This window comes from Silurus meridionalis, chromosome 10 (genome assembly GCF_014805685.1).
Source record: "Silurus meridionalis isolate SWU-2019-XX chromosome 10, ASM1480568v1, whole genome shotgun sequence".
NCBI lineage: Eukaryota > Metazoa > Chordata > Actinopteri > Siluriformes > Siluridae > Silurus > Silurus meridionalis.
Window position 1 is genome coordinate 14,876,100 of NC_060893.1, and position 27,003 is coordinate 14,903,102.

The 27,003-nt window shown below is 36.6% G+C and overlaps 1 protein-coding gene across 1 annotated transcript in view; it reads left to right on the forward strand.

Annotated features, from left to right (window-relative positions):
- The window catches only part of b4galnt4a (beta-1,4-N-acetyl-galactosaminyl transferase 4a), a 137,685-nt gene that overhangs the window by 41,958 nt on the left and 68,724 nt on the right, over positions 1 to 27,003 (forward strand). Inside the window, 1 exon segment of the mRNA XM_046859841.1 lies at positions 24,736 to 24,831. Within this exon segment, the coding sequence (XP_046715797.1) occupies positions 24,736 to 24,831 (96 nt within the window).

A 27,003-nucleotide genomic window follows, 5' to 3' on the forward strand; every position in this document is an offset into this window, starting at 1 on the left:
ATATGGTTTGCTTGTTGTTGCAGTGATATTAGCAATGCTGGATTAAAAAAAGGCTGTTGTTAATGGAAATTCATGGGAAATATTTAAATTTCATTGTAGATTATATGTAAATTGTACTATACTTATTCAGATGTGCAGAGAGATTATTAGTATGTTTACTATACAAATGGTATATAGTGTTGGACAGTGTACTATATATAGTACAGTAGGAACATCATGAGTGTACACTACTTGGTTCTTGTAAGTAGTATTTGTGGATGTGACACTGAATCCAACATTGAACTGCGCCAAGTAAACCTCACAACTACAGGAAGACAAATGTCAGTATACAATTTTCTGCTTCTTGAAAAGTAGTGCTTTTAATGTAAAATGTGTCAGCAACAATTCATCTCAGCATTTTCTCAGACTTAGCAGCTTCTGTTACATAGAAATCTGTCTTTTTTCCCACACTTTTTCTTACACAATTTTCACATCATTAAAGACTTTGCTAATGCTGCTATCAGGACTGTGACTGTCAACTTTAACAAGCAACTGGTCATCACAATGTAGCATGTACAGTAAGGTTGGTTTAGAGCAAATTCACATTGTCATCTTATTTCTGATTTGAACTTAAATGCTCAAATGAAAGATGTGATTCATGTCATTCTAATTGTAAAGAATTATTTATCCACCAACCTCACTAAAGTATGTAAAAACATAAAAGTATGTTGGTTTTTTTTTGTTTTGTTTTTTTACCAAATCAGTGTTGATCATGACAGTAAGGCACACGAGCAGAATCCATTATAGACAGTTCAATGGATTCAGAAAGAAATTTAGATTGTACATACATTTTTTAATATTACCACTATTACTATTTAAACAGACAGTATTGAATGATTTGGGGAAATTGTTTTGTGTTACTGTTTCTGATGGTGTTTTGAAAAAATCAAGCCTCCACATTATCTTTTGAAATTATTATATTTGAATGTATTGCACGCTGTGTTTACCAAATAAAGCAGCATAGTTTTTTAAACATAATATTCACACATTCAAACATCAGTTTGTCAGTTTTGTCAGTGTGTTAATAGCAAAACAGGTTTTCACATGATGTTAAATAAGGTAGCGGTTAGATATACATGCTGATTTACGGCACACACCAGTCAGAGGCCGGTTTTAATCATGCTGGCGGGATTACGTCCGCTCGTAAAATGAAGCCTTATTGTTAACCCGAAATTGCTTTTAGGGTCGTAAATATTGGGCAGTCCAGCCTTGCCGATGCTTTATGTGAGGCAGCGAAGGCCTGTCACCCTGCCCACCACCTCTTCCATGACACATCTCAAGAGTCCTGACTAATGGAGAAATAAATATATGCTTGCAGACTGGTGGTTGACTTAGCAGCTGAAGCTATGTGTCACTAAAGAGGGGATTATCATGCTTGACTTTGGCAGGATGAGCAGACAGGTCTCAATTAGCTTCAGACAAAAACACATCCTGCTTTGTTTAATTAGACAACTTACATTGTTAATTCCTGCAGTGAGTAAGCTTAAGAATTGGTTATTTGCTGAGTTGTGTGTATGCATGCGCTTCAGCTGTGGTGCACGTCATACACAGACCTTTTCGTTGTATCAGACTGTTGTGTACTTTTTTACACAACAGAGATTCATCTGTGCACAGAATATTAAGCTAGAATATGATAAATATTGGCCTTCTTTTTTTGCCATGTCTTATAAATCTGCACAACCCTTGAGTTATCGTAGTTTGTGAAATTCCACTGCCTCAGCATCTATCGCAGCATGCAAAAGCACCATCTTGAAGATTATTTGAAGCAGTGTTGTGGTCAGATTCATGTGAAGTGGAAATGCGTTTCTCATGAGGCACATATCTAGCGCACTCTGCCCTGCTGCACTTGCTGACATTCTGTTTCTCAGCAGTAATTGTCTGTGAGTGTTTATGCATCTGCCACAGAATGCTTCAGCAAGTCCTCTGACACACAATCATTAACAATTTCAAATAAGGTGGCATTGGTAACCTCAAATCCTCATTAAGAACACTGTTTGTACAGGCATGTTTACATGTATTTGCATATTGTTGCTATCATTTGGCAGTGAAGTTTATTGTGTGAGGGCAGGTTTTATTAGGTTTAGTAATTTTAGGATTTGGAATTTGAAATCATTAATAAAAAACACTTCTTAATTAGTCAAGAGCCCAAGCTTCTGTGTAATCAGTGTTTAAAGGTTTGTCTATTGAGAGGCTTTCTGCTTCTAAATCTGAACTATTCTCTCTGACAGGGAAAAAAAACTCTTTATGAAATGTTTAACCAGAGTCTTAGTCATGTTCCTGAACCATGCAGAAATGCTGAAGTAGTGCACTGTTGCAGTTGTGGTAAAACAGGTTTCCTGGTGAGCCACAGCAAGGACTGAAGTACTCTGTTTTTGGAATTTTGCACAAACCTGTCAATCCAGTGTTTTCTGCCCAATCATAATCAAGCAAGTGCTGACTTCCACATGGATGTGTCTCTTAGGGTCTGTTTGTCTTTTTTAATTTAGTTTACAATCAGTAGTTAATACCATGTGGCAGACACTTTGGTTGCAGAGGAAGCTGACTTGGATAAAGAGTGCTTGAGGTTATTTCAAACCTGTGAGAAAGACAAACTGATGACCTTCACTTTTTGTCATTCTCTCCAAATTGAGCCCTGGTCTCCTTTATCTTCTTATCTCATACGGTTGACTTCACCACAGTTTTCAATTTGCCCAGGAGATTGAAGAGCCTAAGATTGCAACCTGACTGTGGGGTTGTTTTGACCACCACATGGCTCAGTAAGGCCCTGAGGCAGACCAATTCATTCCAGTTCAAACTCTTCTCCTCCTGAGCTTCTCTTTTATCTGGATCTCCTATGTCTAATAGGATCAAATCAGGGGACAAAAAGCCAGCCCTGGCCCTGGGATGGGTTATATGAGCAAGAAAGGCCATTTCCCTCTTTGATGTGTGCTGCCACATTTGTACGTGAGAACAGTGGGATTTGTCAGCTTGCCTAAATTAGATTCAGGCTAAGGATTGAGAGGTAGATCTGGAATTAGATTAGCTTTAGAATTAATTATTTCAGTCAGATCTTGCTTCTGGCTACAAATGAAATGAAAGCTGGATGAAGGCAGTGAAGGGGTGAACATAAGGACCCTGGAGAGGGAAGATGATGCTATAGGGTAAAAACCTGAAGGCAAGAACCATGGTCCTTTCATTGAGATGAAGGTTTTGCTGTTTCTGTAGTTTTTGTGAGTGTGGATAAGATATTTGTTTGAATACGACGTTCCTTGCGGGCCTCTTTATGTTTCTCATCCACTCCAATGAGGGCAACAAGTCTCCATGGTAACTAATCTCCTGTGTTATCTAACGTCATGCATGCTCATCTCAGTCAGCTAAGGGCTGCACTGTTGGCAATCATTTGCTCTCAACATGAACTATAGACATTGCAGCCATTTTGATACTGCAGAAGTGCATCTGAACGACAAAGCCATGTTCTAACATTATTACTGTTTGGGTGTTTTCCAAACTGGTCATTGGACCCCACCCCCTATACAGACCACAGTTCCACACAGGCTGCTGTTGCACTAAACTTTCAGCATAGGAAATTTCTTTGAAAACCTGTTGTGAATATGGGCGTAAACCAGAAATGACAAACATGCCCCAGTGTAAAATTTGATATTCTGTATTGTTTAAACTGCGGAGCTGTGACACATCTATTATCAGTGCTTCCTCCATCTTGTGTTTCTGTAAAGAGCTCATGCTGTGATGTATCAGTCTTACATCTTCACGTGATATGTCAGAGCTTACCAATCTTGAACAGTAAACATTCAAAACTTCTTTGCACTGAGCTTGCTTTTTTTTAAGTCAATGGAATGAAAAGTGTGATGTGACTGCGGCCTTTTACTTTGTTCTAACGTCCTGCACACCTGTACCAGGTATTATGTCTTTTTTTACAGTTCTGTTAGTAGCTGAAAGAGCTGGGTTCTTGTGTTATTCCACATTCAACACTCTCCCACAAAATTTCGATCTTCAGTGAAACCACAAGGCCTTAGTATTACCATTAATAAAATAAACACAAATGCAAGCATTTCCCACTGGATTACACTTCACATCCACATTTTCACCTGTTCTTTACCATCTCCCTTTATAAGCTAACTAGCTCCCTATATACATTTTCTTTTGCTCTTGCCAAGGTTATACATGTCTTTAGCTGTGTATCAAATGTGATGCTGTTTATGCCATTAGTGTTAGAAGTGTGCTCACTCTAAAAAGTGTGGGCTACCAGACACCAAAAGGTCATTTGTAATTCAATTTATTGCTATCAAAATGTAGTTTACATTATAAATATCCTAATATGCACCTAAATGGTACATGTTTAAATACATAGCTCATAGGGTATAGTATAGAAGTGTAAAACAATTATACAATACACAATTCTCCAAATATATGTAGTTAGAGTTGGATTTAAATTTGGTTGTGGTCTAAATGAGATGTTTCAAAATATAAATAAACATTAAATTCAATATAACCAGCTCTGACCGTTTCTCATCCTCAGCTATATCACTTCCATAATTGTCTTAACTAGAGTTGTGTGCATTCTGAATAGAAAACCTGTTCATATTTGGTTGATGTGCTGCATAATTCTCCATTTAAGACACAGCTCATATTCATCAGGTTGCTGCCAGCATAGAGTGCATTCCGATTTTGACACTAGTCTGTCTTATTTGATTATAATAATGGCCTTGCTTGTGTGCAACCAGTCTGAATGTGTTTTGACCCTGCTGTCGATGATGAGACTGACTCTGTAAAAAAAAATGGCTAGAACTAAGGAACAAGTGAAACCAACCAAGTGAGCACATGTTAACAGGCACATGTTAACAGGCAACCGAGTAAACATGTGGGAAACCAGTGAGAATACGGCAGTTATATGGGTCAGCAACAGTGATCATGATGCTAGGCTGTGCATGACTGTGTAATGCTTCTAAAAAATATATTCCACTATAGGAAATGGGAAACATCACAAATCACAAATTTAGAGTTAAGTATTATGCATTATTCCCAAATGTTTTAAGTGTTTACTACAAAGGAGACTGGAGCTGGCATGAGATTTGGCAACCTAACAACATGGACAGACCCAGCATGATGAATAATAGATAAGAAAATCTTAGTTTAGTGGGTGTTATTTCCTACTACTTTCTTCTGTTTTGGAACCATTTATGTACTGACTCATGTTCTTGTGGGAGATTCATCCTTTTTAATCTCTTAGCTTTTTTCTTTAGCAGATTGTTATAGTTACATCATTTTTTCTTGCATATGTTATATTGAGATTAAAACCTTATACTAATTGGTTTTATTAGATGATGTATAAATAGAAAGTAATCCACATTTGTTGTTTTATGTGACTCACTATGCACGATACCTGACACTAGTTTTAAGAACATCAAGTTCCTAGTTTGGCAGCATTCTTTATTTTTACTCCATGCCAAAATGTAAATGATGCCAATATTTAGAGTAATTAATAAAGCTGAGAGGTATCGGCTTTGACACTTGCAGAATAATGACACAGATGAAGGAAGGCTGTCAGAAATCTTAATAAAACCATACACATTTTTAAAGAAAGCGAACTAATACTAATGATTTTAAGAGAAAACTGTAACTGCTATATGTTCATTGACACATATAATAATGATAAAAATAATAATATTAATTCTGATGAACAATATATAGTACATGTCCTCAGCTGGTCCTCATCTACAATACAGCTCAGCTGGCATGAGGGAGAGAGGAGAAATGAAACCAGGAAAGAAGGAGTGTCATTCACGTAATGTCAGGCAGTGACCAGTGTAAATGCAGGACAGACAGAAATTAAGGTCAGCTGCACAGTAATCCTAAGAATATTTTTTCAGGATTTTTCTGAAAACTAGTGGCCTTTTGGCTCTGAATTCACACTTGAAAGTGTTGAAAGTCTATGAACCTAAAGCCAAGACATTTATTCAAATAACCTTCACACTGAATGAAATGCATTTCTACAAACCTGCTTTACACCCACTGACATAAAGCGATCCAATTTCGTGTGACATCTGCGGTTTCTGACCAGATTTACCCTAGTCTCAGTTAGGCCCATATTCTAAATGTAGGTGTTGCTACATTTGGCATGCTCAAGGTTTTCGTCTGTTGTGTCAGCTTATTTTAATCTGTAGAGTATTCATTATAACACACACCGACTACTCAACGTTTTATATTTACACCAATGCTAGCTCATCAGCTCAGAAAGCTTACATTTTGAAGATGATGTAGTATGGCCATTGAAGCCAAACCCAAAAAGCAAGCTGCATGAGCACACTCTCCCTTGGCATTGGCCTTCTGCACCTGCATGGCTCTGTGTCTGTTTGCACTTCATAATGCACTGGCTGCTATTGAAAAATAAGCCATGGTCCTCAGTTCACATTGATTTTTACCGTCCGGCCGGCCTCGTGATTGATCTCCTCTGCAAAAGCATTGATTCCCCTTGCTCTCCCTCCCAGCTTTTCTGTCTGGGGACTACAAATGGGCCTCAGCTACTTTTCTATTGTTATAAATGAAGCTAGCGCTCCAGGCCTCTAAATTAATGATGGGTCATTGCTGGCTGTCTCCTCCACACAGCCAGAACAAAGTTGTAGTGGTACAGAAGCCATGTTTTAGTATTTAGTTTTAGTATTTGCCTGTTTTTTTTTTGTTTGTTTGTTTGGTTTTTTTTGCCCATGAGTTTAAGCAAGGAACCAGCTGAGCACACTGCTGAGGTTGGCTTGGTTTTTACAACTATGAGAGAAATACTTATGGGTCTGCAGATGACCAAGTGCCACACTTTTTTTTTTTTTTTTTTTATATTTTTACTAATTTCTTGTTACAACTTAGTATATTAATATTATATTAATAACAATATAACAACATTGTATTGTTAATATGAGAAGATGACCATGGAAAGGCAAAGGGCAAATCAAAACATGAGGGAAACAATTACAAAAAAGTAAATAAATAAAAAGAACAAAGCAAATAAATAAATAAATAGTAATTAAAAAATTAAATAGGTGTGTGTGTGTGTGGGGGTGTTATATTCTGTATATAAACTTCAAGTTTTGCTCATGCTTAGAGCTTGAAGTTGATTTATGAAAAACCTCCTCACGTATAAAGAGCCATTCGTCATCAGTAAATGATTGGCCCATATCCCTTTCCCAAATCTTTCTTAAAGGATTTATAGGGGAAGAGGCTTCTGATAGGTGAGGATACAGATAGGAAATCTGACCCTTCAGTGGCCCTGGAACAAGAAGACTATTTTCAATATCAGAAAGTTCCCAACAAATTTTCCCCTGTCTCACTTTAGACTGAATAAAATGACATAATTGGAGAAATTTGATAAAACTGTTTTGGTAATCTATTCTAAGCGTCTCAAAAGATTTAAAAACCTTTTCAGGAAATAAACTAGCCAAATTACACATACCCCTTTCTGCCCAGGTCTGAAGTCCAATACCGGCTAATGAGTCGGGGAAGTCAGGGTTAAAGCGATTGGGGATTGCATGGACAATTTCTTTGGGTTCATCAAGACTTTCTGGCATCATCCCAAGAAAAAAGAGTGCGCACTTTTTTTTAAACAATGGTTTAGAGCCACCACAATGTGACATCATATTTAGGCAGCTAACTTCTGTAGAACTGTGACCACAGTGTCAATGTTGCCAAATTGATTTGGAAGTTAATGTTGAACTTAGTGCCTGGAGCATTTATTCTATTGTAATCAGAACTTGCACACCATCTTATCTTGTTTGTTTTGCTAATTAAATTGTTTTCATTTTAAAAAAATTAATATGATAGCAGCGTGAATTGAGATAATGAAATCTTTATATGTCAACTGCAACAGCTAGGCTACTAGACATCAAATAGATTGTAAACACTGTTTACGTTCTTATATAATGCATTCTGTTTTCCAATTACTGTCACAACTATAACCAAAAAGTGGAAAAGTAAGTTTCTGTGTGGAAAAGTATACATCTAAGGTCTTATAAGTCACTAATGTGCATTGCTAGTTTGGTAAGGAGATGGATTGTCTGTAGCCACATTTCTATTGCCACTATCACACTATCAGGCACTGTTGACAAAAACATCACTTCTGAAAATATGACTTCACACAGTTTTAGACACTCGAGTCTGAAGCAATTAAACTTGGCTAGCTATAATGATGAGAGTATGAAAATAGAATACGGTCTACACTGCAAAATTTCTAATATAATGACATGTATCCTGAATATTGTCTTTATTCAAATGTATCTATTACAAGATTACAATAAACTTAAATTTAACCTAGATTATTAATTATTTCATGATATTTGTACTCATTTCAGGCTTGAACTAGTGTTTTATTGGCAAATAATTTTCTTTATTTTAAATATTTATTTCTGAAAAGAAGCAAAGTTATCTGCCAGTAGGTAATTTAGTAGATCCAAAACATTCAAAAATAAATGGGAGAGTAGGCAAAATTGGAAATGTCAAGTCTATATAGTGTCTTATATAAACATGTTAAGCAGACATAGGTTACTGTTCTGGAAGTAGGGTCACCTGGTGGTTTGGAGTGGAATGGTCAGGTTAGCTGTGTATGACTGTATGTTTATGGATTAGCAAACTTGAATGATGCATTGATAACGTCATTAAATGTCTGTCTTGGCTGCACGTAATACTGTAATAGACTTGCTCTTGTCTATAGCACAGGTTGTCTGTGACATTGTCTTATCTGTTTCCTACTCATTAATGTCCTCTTCAAAATGATGCAATTTTATGGTCAGGTTTATTGTCACTTCAGAGAGAGTGTTCTGCTTCTCACTAGATTTCTATATTTGGGAATGTAGTGTCATCTGACAAGCACAGACTAGTTCCGAAATCCAGGTTTCTGTTTTTGCTTGCAGGTTTAAAGGTGACGGGTTTGTTGATCACTGTGAAGTGAACCCTCTGTAACAGAGATTGTTGGAACGGTGGGTTGTTTTACAACTTTTTTTTTCCATAAAATGACTTTAAATAGCACTACAGCTTTATTTTAGCTGAGAATCTCTGTGCTTATAATAAACAAAGAACAATGAGTTATGCACTAAATACTATAGTAAAGGCTAGTAATTCCTTTATTATTTTGGGGGAAATTATGTCTTCTGAGTCTGAGGCAGTACGAGGTTCACACATACATATGTGATTGTTATTTCACTGTTATTTCACCAGTTTTGCCTTAACAGTTATTGTAGGGGGAACTAAAATTTGCATATTCATGCATATTCACAGAACCTTGCATTTTTATGAGAATAAAGAAGCAGATATGCTCCTAGGCTATTTTAGTAGTCTCTTGGGAATTAAAAAAACATATTAAACAATTTATTTTTTAACAGAGGCACTTTAATGGTTTAAAATTACAGCTTCAAGGGGTTTCCTGTGAAAAACTCTCATGCATTCTAAATGACTTTTTTTTATCAGGTTAGTTTTAAAGCTGAAGATGAGATTGATGGCACGTGCATGCGAGGCAGTAGCAAACTCATTTGAAGTACTATTACTGTTCACTGTGCTCTTTTATATCTCTTAAAATAACATTGATTAAATGGTAAGGATCTTTATGTTGTATTAGTAGACTCCATATAAATGTTATAAATGTAGGTTGTTGCCTAGGTTGATCACATGAAAGGAAATATTCTTTGAGACAGAAACTGTGCAATTTAATTGCTGATAATTTTAAGCAGGGACAGCATGTGTGTATGAGTGTGTGTGTGTTTGTGTGTGTGCCTGTAGAAACAGGCTTATAGGAATAATGGAAACTAGGCAGTGTAGGAGAATACATCTTATCTTTCATGGCTCTCATTTCATTTTCTATATCAGTTCATTTTTTATTATTGGAGTTGAACAGTGCATTTTTCATAATGCACAATCTGTCATGTTGTATATAGGGACTATTGATTTCTCCAGAGGATGCCGCTTGATTCATTTCGTCATTAGACAAATAAAGTGCCTGATATACCACACTTAAGATGGTCATGTCAGTGCACAAACCACTGGTTCATTGATGGTATGTCTGCATGCGTGTGTGTGTGTGTGTGTGTGTGTGTGTGTGTGTGTGTGTCTCTTTAATGTTATGTGACAATGTTATTGTCAGCATTAGTGGATAAATTTGAAACTGAAAAAAAAAAATCTGTATACATTAGTAACACGGTTTCTAATTTGTATGCACTCGCTTCCATTCCTGCACCTTTGTGTGTTTGTGTGTGTCGACAGTATTATGTTCTCTTGTTCTATTTGAGTTTGAATCTATTGTCCGTGACAAGATCTAGCCGATGCCAGTGATGATGTCTTTGTTCTCTCACAGTTCCCTGCAGTAATACTCTGTTGTCTAAAGGGTGTGATGTTCATGGCATGGGCCTTTCATTAGCTCTGCTGTGTTATTTTGAATGCCGTCCCTCGTGAGTCAGTTATATAGTTCTATGTAGCACATGGGTGTGAGTCTGTGTTTGCCTCTGTTTGTTTTCAGTATTTTCTGCTTAAGAATTTCGCTATGAGCTAAAAAATAGTAAAAGGACGAACCCTAAAATCAGCCCAAGGAAGTGTGTACGGTATGCTTTCTGTATTGTGTCTGTGTGCATGACATAATATATAATAATAATAATATATATAATAAAAAATATATAGAGTGAAACCTGAATTTTTTTTAAAAATTGCATGAAACCAACTGAACAAAAATGATGCAGACTATATAAACTGAGGCCAAACGTTTTTATGTTTTATAAGCTTCAGTTGGTATGACACTGTACATTTCATGTTTCAACCATGCATGCAGCTTACTATCTTTCCAGGAGTTTTAGATAATAGTTTTTATATGCCTTATTACCCTTTTGTCTGTATAAAATTTAGAAGCTACATGGATGTGGTTTCGTAGCTCCCAAATGCAGTAACTAAAATACCAGTCACTGCCTGCTCGCTATATTGCTCCCATCAGTGCTGATGATGTAATCCTCTCAGCGAGGGGAACCTCTTTCTGAAGGAAGGGCCAACACTAACTGATTAGAAAATATGAAAATGCGCTTGGCCTAAATTTGGTGTTATTGTGGTCACACTATATGAATGTATAACACTATTGACTGTTGATTTCTGTAAAGCTGCTTTGAGACAATGTCTGTTGTGAAAAGCGCTATACAAATAAACTTGACTTGACTTGACTTGACTATATATTTCATTGAAATGAAATTATTGCAATAATAACAACATAGCCCTGATGAGTAATACATGTATAGGGAAAAACATTTGGAAGGTGTGATGCATACTGGTGATTACATTAAGAAAAGTCTAGGAAATCAAGAGTCCAAAGACTGTTTTCATTTCCTCATTTATCCAAAATATATATATTTTTTGTTACCAAGTAATAATTCTCAGGCAAGGACACATTATTGTAGGACATTTTATTTACTGTTTAAGAGAAAATGTATAAAATTTATCAGAATATCTGGTCCACACTGGCTTCTGACAAAAAAAATTAATGAATGAATGAATGAATAGACAGATAGACAGACAGACAGACAGACAGACAGACAGATGTCAATATGAATGCATAACCACTACTGTTAGCACCAGAAACTTGCAGTGAGATCAAGGGCAGTGAGGCACTGGACAGACAGAGCCAGATTTACACATATATGAACTACATATAGATTCACTTATTAAATTCTTAACAACCTGGTTGGATTAGGCAATGATATTATCCTGTTTAATCATTTTTACATATCCACATTGTATTTGAGTCAAGTTTTATTCTCTGGGTTTCGGTGTGCTGTCTGTGAAGTTAGATTTTCATGATCAGTTAGTGAAAAGTTGTGGGATGAACTAATGAATTAAATTTTTGAAACGGTTCATTTTGCCAATACAGTTCAGATATTCACTCATTCAACACAAATGAAAAGGTACATTACATGTAGTATTTACATATGCTTGTTCTTCTCGATATAAACGTCTGTTCACTTGTAGAAACTCAGTGCAAATATTTCTATGTTGCTGTCTTTCTGCCATTTATGAAATGTTGTTAGCACTAGCTAACAGTAGAAGTAATGGTAGAGTTATCAGTACTCACTCTCTTGCAGGCTCATCACTACAGTAAAGGTCATGTCTGCCTCTCATGGTCCTTTTTTAATTGTGGTTTTATCGAGAGCAACAAGCCTAAATATCTTTTACATAAAGATGCGAAATAAATTACTAAGACTATGGAAGCAGTTACATGCAATTAAGAGATCTACAAACACTATATTGGTGATATTCACACAAAAAGTCACAGGCACACTGAGGTGCGGCAAAGCACTCGGAGCCAGCAATTACAGCCAAACTAAGCAAATCAGTGATTTTGACCATCAGAATCATAGAGAAATGGCATTTATAACACAGATGGAGAGATAAAGCGTTGTTTTAAAAAAGAAAATACAATCTCTCATTTCATTACCTGAATTTCTTTTTTGGAAAATTCTCTCTTGACTCTATGTCTTTGATTAGCATTGATTAGTTGATCAAAGAACAAATATTTTCTCTGTGTACTGGACTGTTATTATGCAGTGCATAAATCCTGGCCTTTCTTCTGACTTCAAGATGTCAGTAAGTGTTCAGAACTAAACTTCATGCTCAGATCTGATTAGTTTGTTTATATTGCGTTTAGAATGTGGTATTATGAACAGGCTACCAAGCCTCAGTTGTTTAGAATATGTTCAGAATATGTCATGAGTATGCTGGTGTCATATATAATGGCATTGTTATAATTTTGTGTTTTGCTGCCATAGTCTGGAGCTACATGATCATACGTGATTAATATCTCCTGCTTTGTTTTAGATAGACCTTCACTGTCCTTATAAAGGCAGTCTTCCGATTTAGTTCATTTCACAGTTTCTTTTTTTAATTTCTCAAATATTGTAGGTGTAACTGCTACTATATCTAGTGGTCTGTGGTTGATCATGGTCATGCTTTGTTTTTACATTGTATTACTCTCGGTTGTAGGTTTATATTATGTTGGTACATGTCTTGTTTGGGCTTTAACCTTGCCTTATTACTTAGCCATATTATTATCTACTATGTTCTTTATCCTTGTCTTGTTCTGTCTTGGGTGGAGTTTAGTCTTGTTCTAGCCAGTGTTTTTTTAAGTTTGAAGTGTAATCCTGTCGTATATTGGCTACAGGTTTGTGTTGTATTGTTTTTTATTTGGCATGGTCTTACAGTTTTTTTTGTTTTGGCCCTCGTGTTGTTCTGGTTGTAGTTTTATGTTGTGTGTCTTATAGTATTGTATTCTTGTATTGGACTATTGGAATCTCTTTTAGTATATACTTTGCCATACACATGTTAAACTGCACAATGTATGCATCTATTTATCTCAAACTCACGATGAACAAAGGTGACTTGATGTAAGACATGTATGAATTTTTTAACCTTTCAGAATGGACTCGTTTTACCAGCGATCAAACTTGGATCATATTTTTCAACAAATTTGGGCCACTTCTACCTGCAGTGCAAATGCAGTGTTAAGTCTCTTACCCACAAAGAATGAGTTGCAATGCAGTAAAGGGAATTGGGAGTGTGGAGGTGATGTGAGTTGACTGATCACTGCCAGGTGTGCGCTGAACAAACAGACAGATCTCTACAGTAGCAGCTGTATTCCTGGTGTGGTCATGAGATTAGATTCTGCTCTCTTTCTGCATGTCTGTCTGTCTTTCTCAATGCCTCTCTCTCTCTCTCTCTCTCTCTCTCTCTCTCTCTCTCACTCTCACTCTCACTCTCATTCTCTCTCACTCCCCGATGGGCATAGCCAGGAGAGAGTAATGCCTCGGGACACATTTGTAATGCAACTCATTGCAACGCCCTCGCAGTGCCATCTATCTCTGACCACAAGCAGCAGGAAGAGACAGAGATAACACTAAATCACACTGCTTTCAGAGCGGTTATGCACGACTAAGGCAGATCCTCTGTGTGCTGGTCTTTTACGTGACTGCATTAGGTTTATAATAGTACAAAAAAGTGTAAAAATAAATCCCAATCAACCAGTAATTGTCTTTGGGTGTTCACATTACATGAGAGATATGCTTTAAAACCTGGATGAGGTGTGTTCTGTGTTTCACGTTAAGTATGAACAGTACTTATTAAGTTAAATCGTCAGGGAATAACATCTCAGCCTTTTTTTTAGATGTGCCTTGTGAAGGTGTTGTAATAAATTCCTTAATTACACTTACTTTTTAGCATGGAATCAGCATTATTATATATATTTGCAGAACCCTGCAGTGTGACTTTTTTTTTTAAGAGGATAGGTGTTTCTGAGCCATGCTCACACTTTGCTTTGTGAATGCCAGCGATCGTAACAAACCGAGACGTCTGCCCTTTTCATTTGCCCTTTGCTGTCTTTCCGGCATGATAGGCATCGATTTGTTGTGTAGACACATGCACCAATGCACACTTCCACAGAGTGACCTGAAAACTGGTGAGATGGTGAGATGCAGCTGGCAACCCTTCATCCCATCACCTCATCATCCTCCTCTTCAGCTGCCTGCGATTATAATGCTGTATTTCCTCCACAGCTCACAGCAACACTAATACAACACTAAAAGTCGTGCACCATGCTTTGGTGCAGATCCATTTAACAAAATGAGAAAGGGTTCAGGGTAGAGATAGAAAGAGTGAGAGAGAGGGCTGTTTCACCAGAAGGTGAAAGCAAAGAAAAGGCGAGTGAATGGGAGAGTAATTGCACAGCCCAAATGGTCAGATGGATAGCATGGAGGCTAAATGGGCTGTTATTGTGAGGACCTTTTTGTAGATTGAGTGCACATAGTCCTGTATTGCACATGCATTGAATTCAATTAAAAGTCAGGATTGGTAGGAGTGTGTGTATGTGTATACATGCAGCACAATGCGTATGCTGCTACATTTTTACTTTGTAAAGCACTCAAAAACCTCATTTGCACATACACACACAAAGGGGCATGCAGAGAGAGAGGTTGAAAAACATGAAAGGGCATGATATTGAATCTAGAATGATAAAGGACAGGGGAAAAGGTGGGAATAGATGGGAAAGAACAACATAGAAGATGAATTCCTAGATACAGAGAAAGATTAGTTCATGTTCTCTCTTTCTGTCTCTCTGTCTCTCTCTCTCTCTCTCTCTCTCTCTCTCAAACACACACACACATACACACACACGCACACACTTTTTTTTTTTTTAAAGTATATATACACATACACAATGCATTTTGTTATTCATAGAAATGAATGCAATGATGTCGGATGCTTCCTTATCCCTCTGCTCCAGTTCTAAAGAAGTGTCTTCATGTTACTCAGAAATCAAGATCCCTTCATTGAGCTTCACTGTGCTGAGGTTCGGGAGGAACGGTGGGGATTTAAACCGCAGTGTTTAGCAAGAAAAGTTAGTAAATGCAGTTCATCAGATTAGTCATTCAGCAGTGGTTGGAGAGTAGCACTAAGCCTATTACAAAGCTAATAAATCAGAGAGCGGTGCTACAATCAAAGCTTCTAGGTAGCACTGCTTTGTGAACAGATTATAGCAATTGAGTTTACAGAGTGGTGGTTTTTTTTATATATATTTATATCCTGAAGACTGAATAAGATGGAGCCATTGATCAGAGATTCAAACTTGATTTCATTTCAGACTCCTTTCTTACGAATAAGCCAGCAAGCTGAATGATCATTTTACACAAAGTGCTAGAGAATCTACCTACAGAATGTGTTTAGCCAAATGTCTATAATCAGTGATGTGCTAAAGCATTGTTTAGGTAAATGCTTTCAGTGGGTTTATAAGATAAGTTCATGCTTAGGTAGATGCTTTCAATGGGTTTATGACATCTTAAGATTTGTGAGAGGACTCTCTAATGTGAAGGTTTCATAGGTTAAACTTTTTCACAGTGAAAAAAAGTGTTCAGGGCAGAGGGCGTTGTGTTTTCCTTTATTCTTTTTTTTTCTTTTCAGTAACATGACAAACTGTGTGTGTGTGTGTGTGTGTGTGTGTGTGTGTGTGTGTGTGTGTGTGTGTGTGTGTGTGTGTTTTATCTTACATTTTAACCAAAATTATTTTTTCTCGTTGCCATTCTACGACAAAAAAAGTGTTACATGTTGATCAATAATAAAACGCATTTAATCATTGGCAATTATATGTCACATAGGCAGAATAAACATCAGAGACAACAGCCAAATTCTAGGTGGGAATTCTCACTTTGCTTTATGCTGGGCTTCACCACACATCCCCAGTGTTGATTTTTATTTTAACATCATGTCATGTCATGTCATGTTTTTTTTTTTTTTTTTTTTTTAAATTCTAATTACATTTGCATTGCTGAAATCTTACTATTTTAAGGTTTTATTTCAGATTCACTACTAGTATGTTGTGTGATGTGATTTTTCTCTTTTTCTATATGACCCATTCAAGTTCAGAATCTGACATTAGTCATGAAATTGTGAACATGTCTTGACCCACTTACATTTGACATTAGACTTGAACTTAAACATTTTGTTGAATCTCTTAACAAGTAAATAGCCAATGTAAAAAAAATGTTATAAAACATGTTTTATAAAACATTATAAAACTTTTACTGCATATTCTGTTCTTCTCCACAACTGCGACCTGCTATGGATACTTAATTATAATGGAAGTCACACTTTCCACCTGCCCATGACTTTATTGAACAGTTGATTTGGATTTGACATGGACTTAACTTAAGTAGCAACTGAGGAACTTTGCGTGTTCCTTAATTTAGATGTGAATTTTAGCTTCAGTGGTATGACTTGAACTTGAGAGATGCTGACTCAACTACAGTGCTCCAGTTTACAAGCACATTTTTAACCTACTGTCCAATATTTATGTAACTATATAACAGACTACCCTGGAGCTCTTAATCCTTCTCCTTATATGTAGTGTATACTGTATAACCCTGCAAAGAAGGCACAGAAGACAGGAGCCTCAGATAAAAATATGCTAAGAGCCCTATGGATGCAGTGTATCTGACTCATTGCTCGATTGAGATTGCAAGACAGTGTATTTGTATATCAAATGAGCCATGGTGCTCTATTTCCATAAAACATTTCCTTAAGCTCAATAGGTTTTACAGTGCACTAAACAAAGGAAAACACCTGTGGTTAAAGCATTTAACTTCTATTGTATTAGATAGACATATTACCGCTCAGTGTGTCAGCTAGTTTCGCACTGTCAAACAGATCATTAATAATGTTAAAGTGGCTGCTTTATTTGCGCTGAGAGAAGGCAGCCCTCCCTCATGCCTTTGATAAGAAATAAGGAATTCTGGCACACTGAGAGGGTTTGGCCCTTCTCTGACTGATAACTTCTAGGTGACAGCGATGTCTATAATGTCTGTGAATGTCTGCCTATCATACCTCACTCATAGCTGGCTGTCATCTCGCTTTTCTCTTCCTCACTCTGGCTTCCTCATTCAGACCTGTCACTCTTCACATAATGGTGTTCGTCTCAGCCAACTCTGTATCAGCAGCATGTCAAGTCCTCGCCAGCTGTCACTATTTTTCCATGTGAGAAAAGTCGGCTCGGTTCAAGTTAATCCAGAGGAAAAAGGTCAAATTTAAGCCTGTAGCCATCGCCTAGCCACAATGAAGAACTCCATAGTACTGTAAGATGAGTCATATCTCCTTAGGACCTCAATCAGTCAGCAAAGTATGTGTCATTGTGGAGGCGTAGGGCATATTGTTAACTGTCTTTTCTATAAATAATCACCGATAAGTGGAAATAAAGCAATTATTTCTACATAAGAACGAGCTTTCGTGTATGAAAGCATGCTATTGTGTTGCTGTTCGTGAAGCGGGGATTGGAACCAGTGGATAGAAGGGTGGACAATAACTACCATTGTGTGTCATAACTCCATCTCAGAGCCAGCTGTCAGTGGTGCCTCTTTTTTACCATTGATTTCTAACTATTCCCATCCATTCAGGGAGCTTCATAAGGCTTTATGATTCCTCCTGAGCGGGTGTTTGGATTCAGGAGGTCGGAAAAGCACCTTTGCAGAGGGAAGTGTAAGACAATTGAAAGGGCCTTTGAAGCAATGCTGAACAATTTTAGTAATTCAAGGATTTATTTAAATAGTTTCATTTAATTAACTTTACAGTAACAATGGAGATCTCCAACTACTCTGAAAGCACATTTGTCACCCAGTGGCATTCAGAAATGGAACTGAAACTAAAAATGATCTTACATGACAATAAAAAAAATATTCAATATATATATATTTTTTGAAGATAAGGTCACAAGAAAAGCTGCAACATGATTATCTTTGCCAAAGCTTGCCACCATTTTGCTTGCAGTAGCAAGTAGTAGTTTGTTTTGCTAGCAGTAGACAACTTGCTTGCTACTTCCTAGTCATGCACTGATTTTGAATTTGGCTTTACCTCTAATTTCCATCTCTATTCCAGAGTTTAAAATGGAAATAGACCATGGTCATCATGGTCATTATTGATTTTGCTTAACTCTAGTGTCAGTCTAGGTATATAGAAAGTAGAAAATTGATGTTGGTGCAGTGAACTCGTTTGCTTTCCAGCTAAAAGACTGTTTTCCTCCCTGAGAGATTTCTTGCTGCTCATCAATTAAAGCCTTCATGTTCGGCCATAGTGTAAAGCTGCTAATTGCTTCATTGTGGCTTCTCAGTCCCTTAGGTAGTAATACACTGGCCGTATGCACCTCTGGGCCAAACTGCTCTCACCTTATGCCTATAGTCCCTATTAATCCTGCTTTAAATGAAGTGGAGTCATTCTATCAGGCTAGCTATTGACTGCATCAAACCCTTAATTACATCTATACGCCTGCTCTTGGCTGCCTCGTGAATAATTTAACAGCGCTGAAATAATCACACACTTAGCGCAAAAAGGGTATTTCTTTCCAACAAGCAGCAGGAATGCAAAGTGGTGTTCTGCTGCAGTCGAAAGTTCCATGTGCATCAAGGCATTGCACTAAACTCTCAAGTGTAAACGTGGTGCAGGGGATGAGCCGACAGGCGACACCTGTTTCTAACATCTCAATTCATGTTTGTAAATGAGAAAAGAAACCTCTCATTGGTGCAAAGAACACTGACTGCAGCTGACCTTCTGTACAAATATGTTTTTTTGTTTCTTGGCTCGCTCCAAAATGGGATGCTTTTTCAAGTGCCAGAGATGTCAGAGTCACTGGTGTGTTTACTGTTTACGTTTCGCTTAACACACCCACTCGCTCAGCCGGGGCAAACCGATTGCGAATAAACTGGGTGTAATTAGTGTGAGGCACTAGAGCAGTCCTCCAGGGAGGGCAGCAAGGTGATTTGGGATTCAATATCCTACCCCCATGAGTGTTTCTGATTTCTCAGCCTCAGTGGAGTGCACTTACACAAACTGTCATGGTATTAATTAATGAAGTGTGATTGATTTGTTAATTACTGTCAAAGTTATACCACCATGACATAAAATTTTTCTTCATACAGTATGGCCTTGTGTTCAGAAATATTTGCCATCTTATCTACAACTCTCTCATACTATGCAAAGTGGTGTTCTGCTGAAGTCGAATGTTCCATATGTATCAAGTTTTTCATTGCTTTTCACAGCATTTCGTTCTATCTAGCTAGATATTTGTAACTTACTCAATCTTTCACAATGCTAGCCTTCTATATCTTACTCTTATTTTCACAGTGTTAGCTTAATCTAAATTTCTATTTTCTACAATGCTGGCCTACTACAGCCTTTTCGGACCTACAATGTTAGCCTTATAACTTATTCATTGTTCCACAATACTAGAGTATTAAAACCTTTTTACTTTTCTACATGGCTTACCTAAAAATAACTTTTTCCTACTATAGCTTAAATTTTTTTTATGCTAGCCTACTATCGTTTACTCAATTTCTATAGTACTAGCATACTTCCTTACTTTTCCACAAGTCTTTTGAAAGTTAGTTACTGTATTTTTCTTTCCATTTTTCCAGTGTATTATAACTTCTCTTTTAAACCACAATGCTAGCTTAACAATACTTTTCTTCAGAAATGTCAAATGTCAAATTCTTTTCATTTTCAAAACATGTTCTGTTAAAGCTCTTTCTCTTGTTTTGCATTGCTAGCTATAGGTCACATTTTTATTTCAGTCTGGAAAGATTAAGGAGGTCTGAATTGCAAGGCTACTGCTTATACGGTATGGCTCACACAGCTGCTACAGGGAGATTTTCTTAAAAATGACCTCTCCAGTGGTTTGCAATTCAGTTCTGCACTACAATTTGTGTGTCTTAGAACAGTACACTGCACTCCACTACTTTCTCTGTTCTGGTCAGTATCCAGCTAATTTAATTTTATCTTGATACATTGAGTTAATATCTGATATCAGTTTCACATGCACCGTGGCCCATGCCGAGAAGCAGAAACGACAGCAGCTCAGTCTGTCTGCAGTATTTACAAGAGCCCAAAAAAGGAAGTGGTGATAGTAGATATTTTATCTGAACTGAGCATTACTAGTTTAAAGCGAGCTCAGGCACCATGTGCACCGAATGCATTTTTCTTCTAATGAATGCTAATAGGCGGATTGTATATAATGTCTCCTAACAGAAAATGTAAAAAGCCGCTGCTGTCGCTTTACCCTTTTCACTTAGGGTTGTTTGAAAATAACACTGTATGCATTTGTTTCAAGATTTAAATATGAGATGTACATGAGTGATGATCCAACCCGCTCAGGTCATTATCACACATATTGCCGGGTTGAGAAAATTAAAATTTGATTTGTGGAAAGCCTCGTTTGCACTGCGCAGCTGGATAACCTGACATGAAAAATGAGCCCTAGACTCTCATTTTCACACCAGGCCTGTTTACGGTTTAACGAGAAGAATTAATTAACCTCATTGATATTCCATAGCTACCATTACTCCAAGGTGCGTGGTAATGCCAAGGATCTATCTTTAAACCCTTTACATTCTCGTTGCACTAATCAACTAATCTAAGATCAGTCTCGTGATCACATTTAGATTTGTGCTCATTTAGCCACTAGAGCATTAGTTAAGACAGGTACAGATGTCGGGTGAGGAGGCCTGGGGTGCAATCATCGTTTCAATACATGCTAAATGTGTTCAGTAGTGTTTAGGTTTAGATCTCTATAGCAGGCCACTTTTGCTTCAACCCATGTAAGCCACATCTTCATGAAGCTCTTTTTGGAACAGGTTTGGATTTTGCAGTTCAAGAGAAGGTTGAAAATGTAATGTTACTGCAATGTAACTGCACAAAGACATGTGCGTTAAAATCTGAGGTAACCATTTTGGAAGAACCACATATGGTGAAAAGGTCAGGTGTCCTAATCCTATACAAAGCCTTTCAAAAGTTTGTAAGCACAATTCTTTCATCGTTTTTCTTTAGGCAGATGCATATTTCTTTGTTTGCAAACTAAGTAAAAGGCAAATCACACAACTGCACCGTGAACGACTGAAAGAATGTTTTGTGCACACACAAAACATTTGACCAAATGAGTCCAAATTTGACATTGTTGAAAGATGTATGTAGACATAGACTGCGGCTAATTTCAACCATTCAACAAGCCTAAACATTATTTAGAGAGCAAATAGTCTGTTTTATGTATCATGGCCTGCCTGGTCACCGCACCCAAATCCTCAGAATCAAATATTTCAGCTGAATGTTTGGAAAAACTGTTTAGATGCCAGTGTGTGTAAGGCTGTTATTCATGCTAAGGAAGGATTTTTCAAAGTAAATAAATATTAACATCTGTACATTTTTATATTTATATATTGGATAAAGTAAATCTTCATGTCGTTAAATTGTATTGTTTGGGTCATATAAGTATAAGAAACATGCATGTGTTTTTTAAAACAATAAAGGACTAGGCGAAACATTTGATAGGAACTGATGTGTGTGTTAGTGTGTGTGTGTGTGTGTATGCGTGTGTGTATTTATATGAACATTAGGTTGTTTAAACAGTTAACCTAAACTTCAGCACTGAAATCTGACATGCAAAATTTTGCGTGCAAACAATGAGATTAAAATACAGCAGTGAAATGCAATAACGATGTTTTATCCCCCGTTAATGCCTTCATGTCCTCCGGCACAACATTAAAAAAAAAAAAAAAAAAAAGCTGACGCAAAGCAAAGCCAGGAGAAAGGATCGTGCCTTGACATTGAGCCAAATCTATGATTGAGTTCTTCTCTGATGGAAATGTTTCTCTTATAAGTTTAGTATTGATTTCTGCACTTAGGCTCCATTAGCTGAACTGAGAAAATGTTTGAAGTGAAATTGAATAAAGTAAGAAAGTAAGAATAGCAAAAGCTCAAGCTACGGTGAGTGAGTGTTTTTATTTTTCTAAGTAAGAGGAAAAAGCTGTGTGAGTTTTGCGGTGCTTGAGGTGTGCTCAACATTAATAAAGATGTGCCTTTATCGTCCACACAATGCTTTTAAAAGGAAATAAAGTGCTTGCGAATGAACTGAAGAGCTCTCACTTTCAGCAAACAAGCCAAACAATTGTGCAATAGAGATAAGTCCCAAATGACCTTGGTTTAAAAATGAGAGATGTATACTGTATACTTAATGTGGAAAGCATATCATTTATAAAAGACGAATGATTTCTTAAATCAACCTTTTAAAAATCTGACATTTATTGCTGTAAAGAAATAAAAAATGTTTGTATTGGTTGAATTTGATTTTACTTTATTAATTAAAAATGAGTTTTTAGAGTATTTCCTTTAACCACTTCAAATGTTTTAGAAATACATGACACAAAACACAGAAGTGTTTGTTTATTTGTTTGTTTGTTTGTTTGTTTAGTACTGAGTACTAAATGCTGGGGTTCTGGCTAAATCTTGGTCTTATGTATTCACTATATGGATACACTTTTCAGATTCTTCCCCAAACTGTTACCACTAAGTTAGAGGCACACAATTGTATATGATGTCTCTGGATGCAGTAGTATTACATTTTTTCTTGACTTGAACTAAGAGACCTAAACTTGTTCCAGCATGTCAGTACCCCTGTGCACAAAGCCAGCTCTACAGAGATATGGTTTACATTGGTTGAAGGATCTTGAGTGACCTGCTGTAAAGCTCTCACCCCAACCCTACTAAACATCTTTGGGATAAATTGGAACACTTACTACAACCCAGACCTCTTCACCCTACATCAGTACCTGACTTTACTAATGACCCCACTCTAAAATCTAGTGGAATATTTTCCCAGAAAATTGGAGGTTATTTTAACATCAAATGGGTATAAAATGTGGATAAAGGTGGAATGGGATGTTTAAAAAGCACATACTGATCTTGTGTTCAGGTGACCTCAATATCTATAGTACTGTGCAAGTTAAGGCAGGTGTAAAAAAAAAAATGCTGTAGATTAAGAAAATGCGAACTTTCAAAAACAGAAGTGTTAATAGTCTGTTTTTTTTTTTTTATCAAATAACAAAATGGAAAGTAAATGAACAGAAGAAAAAGTGAAAGAGTGCGATCAGCCTTTGCCTGCAAAACAGCATTCATTTTTCTAGGTATACTTGCACACATTTTTTGAAGGAACTCAGCAGGTAGGTTGTTTTAGAACAAACATCTTGGAGAACTAATCACAGATCTTCTGTAGATGTAGGCTTTCTTCTGTCACTTCATTTAATCTCAGACAGACTTGACGTTAAGATCAGGGCTCTGTGGGGGGGCACAACTATTAATTCCAGGACTCTTGGTTCTTCTCTATGCTGAAGATATATATATATATATATATATATATATATATATATATATATATATATATATATATATATATATATACTGTGTAAGGAGCCAGTTTAACAACCCGATTGTAAAAAATAATCAGTCTGCCTAAAGATGCCTAAACATTTATATCTGAAAATGATTTCTTCACACAAGCTTTAAATAAGATATTTGATAGCTGCACACGATTGCGAAATGAACAGAAGTTTTATCAATGCATTTTGTAATCGGATACCAGATGTCAAAATGTCTGCAACGCATCTGCGCTGCACCTGGTATGAACTCTTTGAACACACTTTTCTTGAGATCTTGTTTGAGATATCAGCTGGTGAACTCAAACAGGTGCTTTTGCTGTAGTGTCATTCATGATACCAAAGTCACCAGGTCAGTTTAGCTTTGCTCAGCTCAAATTATCACAGAACCTTTCACCAGTTATGTCTCTCTTTTTCTCTGGACATTGGAAGCCATTCGAATGATGGAAATATACTAAGTCTGAATGTGACAGTGATGTACAGGTGTAGACACTATTCTTTCTATCCAATACCTCTCTTTTGTCTTCATTCTTTCTGGAGCTGATGCTTGACCACAGCATACTGTTACAAATTTTTTAAATACACTTTTTATATTATTATGATGCATTTATGATTCCAATTGCAACATTTCATCCCAAAAGTTTATTGATTTGATGATATATATTTGATTCGATGCTCAATTCCACAGAGCTTTTTTCTTAATTCTTATTCCATGAAGAGGAGAATGTCTGCATGGGATTAACAGTATTTTATCTGCAGTGTTATTTGGAAGTTTTTGAGTATTGTTAAATGACAGTAACGTGCAGGTCTGATATCAACAATAAAACAACACTAAGAGTATCTCAAGAGCTATGCAAAGTGTGAGTTAAAACAACCATCAAATCAAAGTGGCACTGAAGTTTTTAATTGATCACATATGATTTACCTGCTGTTTTTGCTGTCTCTCTTTCCCTTTATCTTTTAGGAGGACGAGCTTCACGTCACTGCAGCTGACAGAGATCAGTCTGAGATCCTGAAGTTCCTTGCGAAGAAGCACAAGAAGTTGCCATGGAAACCTGAGGTTAGCCTGCATCATTGCGTTTTACTTTGATTAGGAATTTGGCACCATAATGATCACTTTCCCAAAATAAAACAGCGTGTTTGTGCATGTGTTTTGATAACTCCAGGTCTTACCTGCCATCCTTGAGCGAGTTTTAGTAGCAGTTTAGAATTCAAAATTTGTGTTGAAATGTTTTTTTTATTAACATTAGTTCCATGTCCATGTTTTCCAAATGCCAAATAAGAGTGTTATTTCACCTAAAGCTACTTTACTGGTGAGTGTATTGTGTGTGCAATACAAAACCATTTGTCCACAACAAAAGTGATTTAGAAGAAGTGTTCTTCTTTTAAAGTGAAATGATTGACCTGTTCTTTTAAACAGGGTTAACAGTGATTCTTGCACATTACAGTTGCTTTGGCACATTTCTCAATCATCCTTAATATTTGCAAACCAGTGATTCCATTCTTAAAACAATTTGTACAAACAGCACAAAACATTGGATTTCTTGCAAAAGCCTGTACTTATCTCTCAAAAGTAAGTGTTTGTGTCAATAAACATCACATTCCCATCAGAATGAAAAGTTTTTCTCTGTTGCCAAATGAAGGTTCCCAAGATTCATCTTTGACTTATTTTAGAGAAATAGTTGATAAATGGTTGATCTGATGCCATACACTCTCCTTCATTAGTGACATTCAAGATTCATCTGCACAATTCAAGAAACATTAACCAAAAAAAAGTTTAATAAAAAATTAAGGTTGACAGATTATGACAACTGGTTTAACTATTTTGCAATAAATGACTTATGCAGTGAGCTGATGCCGAGATTTTGGGGTTAAGACTATTCAGGTGAAACCAGTATACTATATTTTGATCAGCATGACAAAAACAACTGGTAATGTAGGAAACAGCAGACAGTTGTACACAATGATTGTGAGTAATGTTCTGTCTACAATTTTATACACTCATTTGAAGTTATGGAACCAGGAGCTACTGAGCAACTCAAAAAATAGCTCAACATTTGCGATCATCATAGATCCAACACCAGCTTCTCACCAGTGTGTGTGTGTGATTTAGTGGCAGATGTAGTATTAAAAGACTATGTCAGACATGCTATTAATGAATAAAGACAAATCCTAATTTCCCACTTTGTGAGTTTAAAATGAAATAACGTCTTCTTGCATATCTCCTTTTTAGCCTTTAAGTAATCGAGTAGCCAAAATGTGTTATTGTGAGTTATCCCTCTAATAACTACTTGCAGTTGAAGAAGCTGTTTGTAATAGTACTTTTGCTTCCACCTAAACCACCTCAGACACTTTGATGTAGCAGAGTATTTAAATGTAAGTTGGCATGTAAAGATTGATTCTGATGAATGTAGTGGGAGTCTGGAGTTCAAGGATCTTAGAAAAAAAAATTTGATAAATACACAGTTATAGAAAACCATGTTTGCATGTGCGTGTGTGTGTGTGTGTGTGTGTGTGTGTGTGTATATAGAGTTGGTCCCCGAGTTACATTGGTTCAACTTACGATTTTTCGATATATCATGATGACAATAGCGATACGACAAAATATGTAAAATTTTGTGCATCATGCCCCACTCTCGCGAGCGGTTGAAGGAGTAAAGTTGTTTCAGTGTGCATTTTTTCTGTTTTAAATAGTTTCAAACAGCAATTTTAGTCATAAATGCATGTCTTCCAAGCACCCAAGTATGTCTCCTGCTTGTTACTTCTACAAGGCATGAGACTCTTCAATGAGAGATTGGGCTGATTGACACAAACACATACACACACAATTGCAACTTTTACACCAATTACTGCTGCTTCTTTGTCAACAAATATTTACATACACGTTTTTCACTATTAAATGGGCAATTTGTTTGCACTCAAAACTGATGCTGCATTAATACCATTAACCGTTTATGTAGCACCTTACAGTAGGTCCTAGAGGAGAGTTGTTTTATATCTGCTTGTAACTTGTGTGGTCAAAAAGTGCAGGAATTTCATAAAGAATTCATTATTATATGGTTTGAACTTTACGTATATATTTTTTAAATTATCAACTATTTACTGATAGTAATGAAACTGAAATGAAATGTCAGTAATGAAACTGGTCATTTGCAGTCCTGATGAAATTATAGCAGTTAGAGTTAAAGCCATCTTTATGATTTCTAAGTGGAACAATCGACAGTATACATGA